General features: G+C 45.1%; 1 protein-coding gene across 1 annotated transcript; it reads left to right on the forward strand.

The window, feature by feature from the left end:
• Positions 1 to 707: 707 nt before the first annotated feature.
• Positions 708 to 12267, forward strand: LOC110043532 (protein dachsous-like). Its single transcript, XM_089273446.1, has 2 exons — positions 708 to 9010; positions 9605 to 12267. The coding sequence occupies exons 1-2, from the start codon at positions 1111 to 1113 to the stop codon at positions 11719 to 11721; spliced, it is 10017 nt and encodes a 3338-aa protein (XP_089129572.1). The 5' UTR covers positions 708 to 1110; the 3' UTR covers positions 11722 to 12267.
• The last annotated feature ends 280 nt before the right edge of the window (positions 12268 to 12547 follow it).

A 12547-nucleotide genomic window follows, 5' to 3' on the forward strand; every position in this document is an offset into this window, starting at 1 on the left:
TGAAAATGAACGTCTGTAAGCAACGTTCTCCTCAACCTTATATCTTGCTATTTTTATCTGTGAAATTCGCAATTTAAATTTGGAAATTTTACATTTGATCGATTATGTTTGTATTTCCGCCGGAATATATTTTAAGATACGTCGTTTCATTGGTTGCGTGGCAACAGGGCTATCCTGGATTTACATAGCCATTATCTGTGAAAGTCCATGCAACCTTTCTTTGACAGCTTTTGTATTTGCTGTCGAGAGTTCACAGAATTAATAACGAGTTTTGCTAGTTAATGGCTAAGCAATCAATACGTTTGACATTGAGAGCAATTCATCAATTCATTTTCTGGAGTGGTTTTCAAATTCTTCTTTCGTCAAGACAAGTCTGGATTTGATATTTATGTTATTGTACCACTCAACAATTCCCTCTCTCACGTTTCCATATTTATGCTAAAGCGAAAAATTCATTAACCGCGTTATCAGACTTTAACGGCTATCTCTCCAGGGAATAATGCTATTTTGCCTAAAAGTATACAAACAGAAAATCAAGATCGTTCAAAGAGAAGAATTTAAAAAATTCACAGTTGGAGACTAAGACACCATTTTGCACTATTTCACGGCCGGCGAATGTTTTCTTCATTAGGAGAGAAAATTTGTAATGACATTCTTGAAACCCATTCAAGTATTGAAACTATCCGATTACATGTCATTTGGTCACGTGATATATGCATTTCATACAGAACGCTGACCAAGTTCGGTTGAAGTATCATCTTTAAAATTGGGATTTTAGTTGAATAACCTCTCTTCGGGAGCGTTTTAACCGCCAAAAGGGAACTTCCTGCGAAGATAAGTGCGTCCACGGCAGATCAGAAGCGATTTCAACGGTATTTTTCGTCTTTTAGATCGATCTTCAGAGTGCGGAGTAGTTTCCGTTCTGGTGGATGGTTGTTCTATTGTTGGCGAGTGCCGAATCGAGCTTATGATGGCGTCGTTTAGTAAATTCGAGGCTTAGAATCCTGCCGTACGGCTTATGGATGCCCTTCAAACTTGCTGGAAATTGTTCAAATCACAACGACGGATGTATTAGTGCTCTAGTTTCCGTGGCACGGCAAGAAATGAACTATGAGTCATTTCGAACGGACATGTATTCCATGGAATGTATGCCGATTCAAAACCAAACTGTGGCTTTGGTACATTGTGTTATTATGGACCACATGTGTGTTTGATCTTCATCCTAGCTTCACCAGTGCATCAACAGCCACTTTCTATATTTCTGAAGGACTCCCAAAAGGATCTTTTGTCGGCAGCCTGACACACGTCAACTTCAACATCGTAACAGGCATCACTCCTCAAGCTGGTGACTTGAACGTTGATTCAGTTACGAAGATCATTACTACAAACGTTGTTTTGGATCGCGAAACCGTTCCAAACTACGAAATTTCCTTAGTGGCCTTCGCTCCATTTCAGAGATTGCTAGTTTTAGTAAATGTAACTGATGCTAATGACAACACTCCGAGATTTGCGAACGATGTGTACAATTTCAAGCTATACGAGGAAGGCTCTGTGCAGCAGCGAATCAAGGCATTGGACAAAGATTTCGGCTCAAATTCGACGCAAACATATTCTATATTATCTGGAAACATTGGTAGTGTTTTCAAGCTGACTGAGTTTGTGGATAACAACGGCGCTTTATGTGCAGAACTAGGTTTGGAGCAAGGAAAAGTCCTCGATCGAGAAAAGCGCGACGCATACATTTTGAATGTGTCTGCCAGCGATGGAGGCAATCCACGGCGGACTGGTTTTGCATTACTCAACATTACTGTGCTAGATATAAACGACCATGATCCTGTATTTACGAACAAATCTTATTCAGCTAACATTACCGAAAATTCGGCAATTGGTACACCGATTTTGAAAGTCTTCGCCACTGATAATGATATTGGAATGAACGGTGAAGTTTTGTATGTGATCGAGCGTGGCTCGCACTCGGATCCCAACTTTGTGTTTAGCATCCATGACAAGACTGGAGTGGTAGTGAACAATGTACTACTGGATTATGAAAAGAAACACGATTACAGCATATTAGTTCGAGCAAGAAACCCTGGCGTTCTGGGATCATCCAAGTTTGATGTTGCAACTGTGGGCATTCATGTCCTAGATATTAACGACAATAAACCCGATATTAGAGTAGAATTTCAGCTTGGCGGAAGCTATCAAGTTTCCGAAGACGCCAGTATTGGAACTTCGGTCGCACGAATTTACGTTTCTGACAAAGATTCGGGCAAAAACGGAGAGGTTGATGTTACTCTGGAAGGAGGTAATGGACATTTTAGTGCTAAGTCAGACCCTAATAATAATGTTGACATTATTGCAACTGCTAAACAATTGGATCGAGAAAGACAGGCAGCTTATACATTGAAAGTTGTTGCCAAAGACAGAGGCCAACCCCAGCAAACCTCACAGGAAAGTTTTATCATTAATGTCGGAGATGTCAATGATAACCATCCTGAATTTGATCAAGATGTGTTTACTGCTGTGTTGTCAGAGAATGCTACCATTGGATCAAGGGTTGTGGTCACTCATGCTGTTGACAAGGACAAAGGTTTAAATGCTAAGTTAGTTTATAATATCTCCTATACACCACAAGATGCTCTTTTCAAAACATGGTTTAAAATCAACCAGACGACTGGAGAAATCTTTACAGCTGCAATGTTGGATCGCGAGAAAGTTGCCCAACCCAAGTTCCTTGTCACTGTGACTGATTCAGGCATTCCACCATTGAGTGCTAACTGCACAGTTATCGTAAACATAAGTGATGCCAATGATAATTTACCAGTCTTTACCAAAACTGTTTACTTTGCAACAGTCGATGAGAATACTGCTAGTGACACCAATGTCACACTAGTTTCAGCAACTGATCGTGACAGTGGACTTAATGGAATTGTAAGCTATTCTTTAGAAACCAATCAAGGAAATACACCTTTTGCTATAAACTCTAAAAGTGGAATTGTAACAACATCAGGACCGATCGACTATGAACTTCAAGCTTCATACATATTTAACATTGTGGCTTCTGATGGAGGCGGGCGAACGGCAACCTCTGTTCTGAACATTTCAGTTGTAGATGAGAATGACAACTATCCAGTCGTAAACCCAACAACATACAGTGTATCACTGTATGAGAATCTGACAGTGGGAGATGTTGTAGCAACAGTTTTTGCCAGAGATAATGATAGTGGTATATTCTCACAACTGACCTTTTCAATTTCAAATGGGAACAGTGACGGTCATTTTTTTATGAAATCATCAACTGGAGTAATAGTTCTGCTTAAATCCCTTGATCGAGAAACAAAGGACTTTCACAGACTTGATGTGGAGGTTACTGACGGTGGTGGATTGAAGTCCAAAAATTCAGCAGTTGTAGAAGTGACAGTCTTAGATGTGAATGATGAACCTCCAGTTTTTGAACCCAGCTTTTACAACTTCACCATAGTTGAAAATTCTGATTTACACACAGTGTTAGGCTCAGTGTATGCTTCAAGTAAGGATCTGGGAACCAATGCTGATATTTTCTACTCGATCAGTGGAGGCAACATCCATAGTGTGTTCAGCATCAACGCTACTGGAACAATATTTACACAGAGCAACATTGACCATGAAACAACTCCAAAGGTGTGGCTTAACATTCAAGCTAAAGATGGTGGTAAGCCCCCTCTATATGGCTTTGCGAATGTGAGCGTGACAGTAATTGATCTTAATGACAATCCTCCATCATTTGACAGCAGCATAATTGATGTTGACATTCTAGAAGACACCAAAGTTGGACATACATTTTATAATGTGACTGCGCAGGATCCAGACAGTGGTCGTTTTGGACAAGTGAGGTACACTCTTCTTGTGAACCCTAACAACACATTTGAACTGGGTCAAGATACAGGCTCACTGTCATTGACACGTGCTATTGACTTTGAAGGCCCCAGGCAGTATTCAATTCGAGTTTTGGCAGAAGATGGTGGTTCACCACCATTGAATACCACTGCCACTTTTAGATTGACTGTCGTAGATGTGAATGATCACGCACCCATCTTCCCAAACACTTCGTACACTGTATATGTCAGTGAACGCACACCATCAGGGACTGACATCTTGAATGTGTCGGCATCCGATGCCGACACAGGGGACAATGCTAGAATTTCATACTCCTTTAAGTCAGGAGTGGATACCACCTTGTTTGGCTTGCGACCAAACGGTTGGATCTTCATAAAGCAAATACTAAACAGAGAGGAAGAAGAAGTTTATAAATTCACTGTGGTTGCAACCGACAAAGGAAATCCCCCAAAGAGTTCGACGGCTGATGTAACTGTCTATGTTGAAGATGTTAATGACAACAATCCAAAGTTCACACTGTCTTCATACATATTCCCAGTTGATGAGAATGAACCGAACAGAACATTCGTAGGTCAAGTTTCTGCAACAGACAAAGATGCTGGAAGTAATGCCAAGATTGCATATATTTTAATGTCTCCAAGTCCCGAGTTTGTGGTCGATCGAAACACAGGCGTTATAAGAACCAACAAAGTCTTGAACCGAGAACAGGAAAAATCCTTCAGCTTCCTGGTCAAGGCAGTTGATCATGGGCAGAACCCCAGGACAGGCTCTGCCAGTGTCACCGTAACTGTTCAAGATCTTAACGACAATGCACCCATCTTTAAGGAACTATCTTATGAGAAAGCTGTGTATGAGAACATTGATGTGGGGTCTTCGGTCATTACAGTGCAAGCGACAGATCGAGATGTAGGGTCTAACGGTGAGGTCAGCTACTTCGCTGCTAGTACAACTAATATGTTCAGCATAGATGCGCAGACTGGACTGATCACCACTGCAGCTCCGTTGGATCGCGAGAAGAACGAGCGATACACGTTGAATATTGGTGCTAGCGACCAAGGGAACCCACCTCAGTCCACTGTTGTGTTCGTGACTATTCACGTCCTAGATGTTAATGACAATGCACCTCGCTTTGTCAACAACAGCTTCTTCGTGAATGTGCCGGAAAAACAAGCGGTTGGCACTGTCGTGACCACCGTGACAGCCAAGGACAAAGATGCCGGGAACAACGGAAGAGTGCGTTACACAATCGATCAAGGTAACGGTGGAAAAGTATTTGAAATCAACGTGACCTCTGGTGTTATTGTCCTGCGCAGACCACTGGATTTCGAGAAAAGAAGCAAGTACCAGTTGAGGATCGTAGCCAGAGACCAGGGACAAAACAGCCAAAGTAGCTTTTTGTACGTCACGGTGTTTGTGTTAGATTCCAACGACAACACACCCACGTTTGACAGGAACCCCGTCACGGTACAACTACTTGAAGGTGTGCCAACCAACTACAACGTGACCACTATAACAGCTCATGACTATGATTCTGGCCAGAACAGCTGGATTCGGTATTCAGTCGATTCTCAGTCCCCAGGACCTGCGAAATTTAGAGTGGATCCGTCGTCGGGCACCGTGCAGACTATCGGAACAATCGATCGCGAGTTGGTGGACGAGTACACATTGAACATCCGAGCCACCGATCAAGCGTTCACAGAATCCGAGCGATTATCGAGTACCATAACGGTTTTCATCATCGTGGACGATATCAACGACAACAAGCCAGCCTTTGTGTCGCCGAACTACACGTATGTTATGGAAGACGAACCGTTCGGCTACCCTGTCATCACCATCACTGCCATTGATCAGGACTTAAGTGGCAACGGTCGAGTGAAGTACAGAATCGAGCAAGGTGGCAGCGGAGATAGCTTTGGAAAGTTCTCTTTACAGGCGGACACTGGTCTGCTAATGTTGCAGGGCGCGTTGGATTACGAGACCACACCCAAGTATGTCCTGAACATTTCTGCCACAGATGAAGGGACCCCGCCGCTGTCCTCATACCAGCTCCTCACCATTTTCCTGGTCGATGTGAACGACAACGCGCCGGAATTTCAGCCGAGTCTGTTCCTTGGCAACGTGAGCGAAAACGAGCCCATGGGTACCACTGTGATGAAGATCAGCGCCAGTGATCTAGACAGCGGGTCAAACGGAGCTCTGACCTATAGCATTCCCAGGGGGAAGGTGATGTCCAAGTTTGCCATCAATGAAAGCAGTGGGGTGATCTACACGAATTCGACGCTTGACCGTGAGACAAAAGACAAGTATCAACTTACTGTGTATGCCACTGACAATGCGTTCCCCTTTCGCGTCGGCACTTGCAGTGTGATAATTAGAGTTCTGGACAAGAACGATCACGGTCCTGTTTTCAACCCTTCTCGCTTGAATTTGACTGTCTTGGAAGAGCAAGCCCCGTTCGTGTTTCACACTTTAACAGCTCAAGATTCAGACATCGGTGAAAATGGCCGCGTACGCTACGTTCTAAAGAGCGGCGACGAAGACGGGAAGTTTTCAATCGGAGAGTTCTCTGGCGCGCTGTCGACAACAGCTCGGCTCAACAGAGAAGACAAAGCTCGTTATGATTTAGAAATAGAAGCAAGCGATGTCACATCTCCTTTTCATAACTCCACCGCTCGCGTGACAATCATTGTCGGTGACATAAACGACAATCCGCCGAAGTTCCAGCAAGATTCTTACGATGTAAATATCCGCGAGCTGACGAAGACTGGCTCTCTTATCCTCACCGTGACAGCAACTGACAGCGACTGGGGAATGAACGGAGACGTAGTGTACTCCTTGAGCAACAATACATTTGGCGTTTTCCGCATCGATTCTAAGACAGGAGAGATCTACACCGTGCAGGAATTCGACTACTCGGTCAGCAAGGAGTACAACTTCCTCTGTCACGCGACGGACAGAGGTGTGTTCCCGAGGAAAGCATCAGTTGCCGTGAAGGTGTCAATCATCGATGAGAACAACCATGCCCCTGAGTTTAAGATGATACCTTATGTCAAAGTGATCGAGCGGTCTGTCGTCAAGCCAGAGGATTTGTTGCTGACAGTTAGTGCAACGGATGAAGATTCTTCATCAATTACTCAAATGACTTACAGGTTTGCCAACGGCTCTTCGCCTCAGTACTTCCTCTTGGAAAGCAACACTGGGCATTTACGATTCAAAAATGTTTCCAGCATTCCAGACGGTGCGTACATTTTAAACATCGTCGCTGACGATGGCGGCAATCTCACCGGAAGGGGAATAGTAGAGATTGTCGTGGGCACCGTCTCGGTTACTCCACCTCAGTTCGTGAACAGCACGCCAGTCTTCGTGTCCCTTCCCGAGAACAGCCCGAAGAATCACGAAGTGACCCGAGTGTTAGCGAATCCATCGAATGATATAGCGTACAGCATAGTTGAAGGGAACATCGGAAACGCTTTCTACATCAATCCTCAAAGCGGTGTCGTGACAGTGGCAAATCAAGCGCAGCTCGATTTTGAGAGATTGCGTGACTTCCGCCTTTATATCATCGCGTCAAGGTCCTCGTCACGAAATGCTTACCTAACCTTGTACGTCAACTTGACAGATCTGAACGACAACGCGCCTGTGTTTTATCCTGCTAACATTTCCGTCCAACTCACAGAGGACAATGCGTCTTTCACCAGCGGTTTTGTTCCAAGAACAGTAACGTCACTAACGACGACAGACAAGGATTCTGGAGATAACAACAAAATAACGTACGAAATGTTTGGAGGCAACGTGAACGAACAGTTTTCCATTAATTCACAGACGGGTGTAATTTCCACACAGGGACCAATTGATCGTGAAAATAAGACCCTCTACGACCTGGTTGTCAAGGCAACTGATGGGGGAACCCCGCCACAGTCCAGTTTAAGTCACGTGTTTGTCAAAATTATCGACTTGAATGACAACATCCCAGTATTCTCAGGGCCCTATTCAGTGGACGTCGATGAGGACCTTAAGGTGGGATCTGTCTTGAAGCGTCTTGCTGCTTCTGACAAGGACGAAAATCCAAATTTGGCGTACTCCTTCAGTAACGGCAAGAACAGCCAAGGTCTGTTTCACATTGACCAATTCACCGGAGACGTTAGCTTGCTGGGATCTCTTGATTATGAGGGGACCAAATCTTACTTGCTAAACATCACCTGCAGCGACGGAGTCCACCTGTCAGAAACAATTTTGTCCGTGCATGTTAAAGATGTCAACGACAACGCGCCCAAATTTTTGGACAGCTCTTATCAGGCGACTTTGTCCGAGGAAACAGCGGCAGGGACGTCCATCCTGCGGGTCAGCGCTGAAGACGAAGACAGTGGCTCCAATGGGCAGCTCACTTATGCGTTCGACACTTCCGTCGACGAATTTCGGATTAACAGCTCCTCCGGCGTCATCTACACGGCGAAACGGATCGAAGTTGGCGTTCGGGAATCGTTGCTCTTCGTGATCGTGTCGGCCACTGACCATGGTACTCCCACTCAGCGTGCTTTTGTCACCGTGCAAATCAGAATCAACCGAAAACCAAGGTTTAGCCAGGCAGCCTACAAGGCGAGCATTCCCGAAGACACGAAACCCGGTACTTCGGTCGTGACGGTTTCGGCAGTCGATGACTCCGGTTTGAACGTGGCCAAGATCAGTTACGAGCTTAAATTTGGTGATCCCCAGTCACTGTTCAGGATTGGTCGCCGTAGTGGTGTCATAGAGGTCAATAAAGATGGTTTGGACTACGAGACGGAATCGAATTACCTCCTTGGTGTTGAAGCGCGGGATGACAGCACGAATAAGAGCGTTGTAGTTGAAGTGAACATTACCATCACAGATGTGAACGATAATCCACCAGTTTTCGATCCCGCGAATTACGTTCAAGAAGTCAACGAAGACGTGCCGAACGGTACGATGATTCTCCGAGTGAATGCATTGGATAGAGACTCGGGATTGAACGGACGCGTGGTGTTTTCCATCGGGTCAGGCAATGATAAACAGTCTTTCAAGATCGACAGCACGACTGGTGAAATAGTGACGATCAAGCCGTTGGATCACGAGAGTATCAAGGAACATAAGCTGTCGATAGAAGCTAGAGATGAAGGTAAGACTACTCTTTTATTTGATTTATTTTGGTTTAACCTAGGAATTACCGATGATGTGCTGGACCGGGTGAGAGTAATCTTGACTGTTGTGGACGATTGGCGTTAAGTGGATGGATCCCAGATGGCGAACCTTGAAGGAATCAACGTTTTTTTTTAGTTTGTCGTTAGTAATCTGTGTTTATAATCTTCCTCACACGTTACTTCCTTGGCGTTTTTGTTCATTAACCAACTGCTAGTTTTATCCTTAAAGCGGTTACACACGACTGAGTACTTCCGACCATGTTTAGTCCAACCAGCGATCTTGCACTAGGTAGTGTAAGTTTTCTTTCAATTGCCCTCAAATCCAGAGGAAACGTTGGACCCAAATTTATGGAAAACTGAAAACAGTCCTGAAAAACAGACTCGGGATGGGGGGTGAGGTGGTGCGTGACGTTTTGCGCTCGCAAGAAAATTGTCACGCAACCGTGGTTCAAGAAGGATAGGTTTCTATGCCTAACAACAATTGTTTCTCACCGAAGTTTCTCACCCTAAGGAATCAAAATAATCTGCTTTTAGCCAGTCTTGAAGTCGAAACATGTCTGTTTCTTTTTCAGGTGTTAAACGAAAGAAGAGTCTTGCATCTGTGATAATCAAAGTAGGCGACATAAATGACAACGTTCCTGAATTTTACATCCCTCATCCTGATAAAGTGGCGGTGGAAGAAAACTCACCCGTGGGAACATCCTTCTATGATGTTACTGCTATTGATCGCGACTCTGGGAACTATGGAGCGGTCAAGTACAGCATCCTCGGGGGGAGTGGCTGGAGCCTTTTTGTCATCGACAGTTTCAGCGGAGAGCTCAGTACCAACGCAACGTTTGACTACGAAACTCGTAATAGTTACGTTTTGGAAGTCAAAGCTGAAGATGGAGGAAGCCCACCTCTGACAAGCAACGTAAACCTGACAGTTTACATCAAGAGCGTGGATGAAAGCGATCCCAAGTTTGAAAAGAGTAGCTACGAGTTTGACATCCCTGGTAACGCGAAAATCGGCGACGTTGTAGGGCAGGTAGTCGCCACAGACGAAGATGAAGGCGAAGATGGAGTCGTACGTTATTCGTTTGAGTATAGCAGTTCAGATGTGTTTGCAATCAATGGAACTTCCGGAGTCATCTTCGTGAACAAGTCGCTCGAGGAAGTCAACAGTGCTAGGCGCAGCCGAAGAAGTATTGATTTAGCCGATGAAGAATCGATTGGGTCACGCCGGAGAGCAAGAAGAGAAACTGACGTGACAAAGGTCATGTTACGCGTACGGGCCGATAGCGGCAAAGCAAAGTCAAAGGCGAGTTTGGTCTTGGTTGAAGTAGGAATAGACTTTGCCTGTCCTGGATGTCCGACCACAGGAGCAAGAGATGATGAGGACGACGGAGGAATAGCTGGTAGCACTTTGTCTATAATTATTGCCTTAGCAGTCCTGGCCGGGGTCATTTTAATCGCCTTTATCGTCGTTATGGTCGCCATTTATATGCGAAAGAAGAAGAAGAAGAGGAATCGACAGCATCCTCGCTTGCGTTACGATGGCTCATTCGATGAGATCACCGTGCATCCTCAAGCTCCAAATGGAAATATAAACCACGTGGACTCATCCCTTGATAACGTCTCCACGCCGCGCGGCTATTCTCAGGAGTGCTCCCCGCTGAACGGCCCGAGTGACTCGCCTGCCCGTGGAACCGAATCCTCGGATACGCCGAACAGCGCGTCGAGCGGTCGAGGATCATCCGAAGGTGTCGATTTCGAAGATGGCCATCCGCCGGTGATCGTGAACGGAGATATCGGGAGTCTGCATTCGGAGAACTATGTCAAAACTGTTGTGGGACCGGATTCAGGGATTCAGCAAGATTCTGATCAAGTTTCTCAGCTTACGATCAGTGACGGAAGCAGCATGATGCAAGGGGAGGGCCTCGCGATCGATAAACAAACGGACAAAATCGATAAGTTACTCGCTCGGCTGGGAAGTCAAGAAAGCCTTCACGTGTTCGGTGAAGAAGGGGGCGGCGAGGCGGACGGCGGAGTGGACGTCAGTAATTTATTATACGCGAAGCTTGCGGAAGTCGACGCCGACGAGGATGAATCGATTATCGACGGCATGAGACCGTATGTCGAAGAAGGACACGATCATCCTTCGTACGGTGGCTCGTTAAGTTCGATCGTAGGTAGTCGTGAAGAACTCACCGGAAGTTATAACTGGGATTATCTGCTTGACTGGGGCCCACAGTTTCAGCCGTTAGCGGACGTGTTCTTTGAAATTGGTAAAATGAAAGACGACGCCCCTCCGAAGAAATCTTTGAGTCTGAGTTTGCCTTCGAGTCAAGGATCAAGGAATCCTGCAACAGGAATGGTGACAACAGACATGCTTTCTTCGGTTTCTTCACTTCCTCGCTCACCTATTAGCCCTCCGTCCACACGCTATACTTCGCCGGCATTTTCGCCGAACTTTACTCCTGCTATTACGCCTTTAGTGACTCGTTCTCCGTCGGTTTCTCCTTTGGACACGGGTGCGTCATCCCCGGTATTTTCGCCCCCTGCGGGGGCCACACCGAAGTCAGGCTCGCGACCGTCTTCAATGCACGTGCTGCAGTTGCGTAGAGACTCTCATGATGGTTCGAACTCAGATTTGACTCACTCGCCGTCAATATCAGACAATGAATCCAATCTAGAGATCGATGTATAGCGAATTTTGTATTGTAATAGTACCACAGTCCTATACAGTGGGGAAATCTTCGCGCAGATACGGTTCCTTATTTTTGCGGTGATAACAGATTACAAATATATCTCGTTTTTTTTCGTTACTCTAGAAATTGAGCTTCACAATGTTTTTAAGAGCTCTTAGAAGGTTTTTGATACAAGAAAACAAGTTTTGATCTTAGTTTTCATCGTGACATCCAGAAGTGTCTGTAGTTTTCGTTGCGGAAGATGTTCACCTATAACAAAGCGAGTCTTATTGTATAATATATCAAGCAGAGTATTTCTATTTTTGTAAATAAGCGATGATATCTTACAGCGCAGTTTTACAGTTTCCAGAATGTATATAATTAACGAACGAATCAGAGTTCAGGCCTTGGCTGTTTTTAAGTTTAAAAGTATTTACTAGTGAAAGCCTTAAGGGAATGGAACGCAATCGACGTGCAAGCTCGTGCTCCAGAAATGATATTTTATTATTAGCTTGTAAAATACCAAGGTTTTAACCTGACTAATAGAACAGTTTTGTATGAAGAAAGTTGTGCTGTTGTTGTCCATTTCGTTTTATGTAGGAGGTTGCGTGGAGGGGAGGTGGGGAGAGTGTCAGTGGAAAAATGTCTGCAGAATTTCGTGATTTTCGGTCTTCGTATTTCTCTGCAGGGTTTGGGGAGGCACAGGTCTTAGTACATCTGGTTAAAAGGGCCAAAGCCCTTCAACCGGGCGTAATGGAAGGGAATGATCGAATAATACTAATATTCGACAAACAGCGTACGGAAATTCGTGGTAGGATTGCTTTCATGGTACCAAAAATAGGCTCG

Source organism: Orbicella faveolata, unplaced genomic scaffold (genome assembly GCF_042242905.1).
Source record: "Orbicella faveolata isolate gen_17 unplaced genomic scaffold, um_ofav_v1 contig_35, whole genome shotgun sequence".
NCBI classification, from domain to species: domain Eukaryota; kingdom Metazoa; phylum Cnidaria; class Anthozoa; order Scleractinia; family Merulinidae; genus Orbicella; species Orbicella faveolata.

Bases quoted from the DNA above. Each gene is read 5' to 3' on its own strand.
- LOC110043532 (XM_089273446.1), top strand. From the start codon at position 1,111: ATGAGTCATTTCGAACGGACATGTATTCCATGGAATGTATGCCGATTC. The intron at 9,011-9,604 runs GTAAGACTACTC...TTTCTTTTTCAG, and splicing joins GATAGAAGCTAGAGATGAAG to GTGTTAAACGAAAGAAGAGT.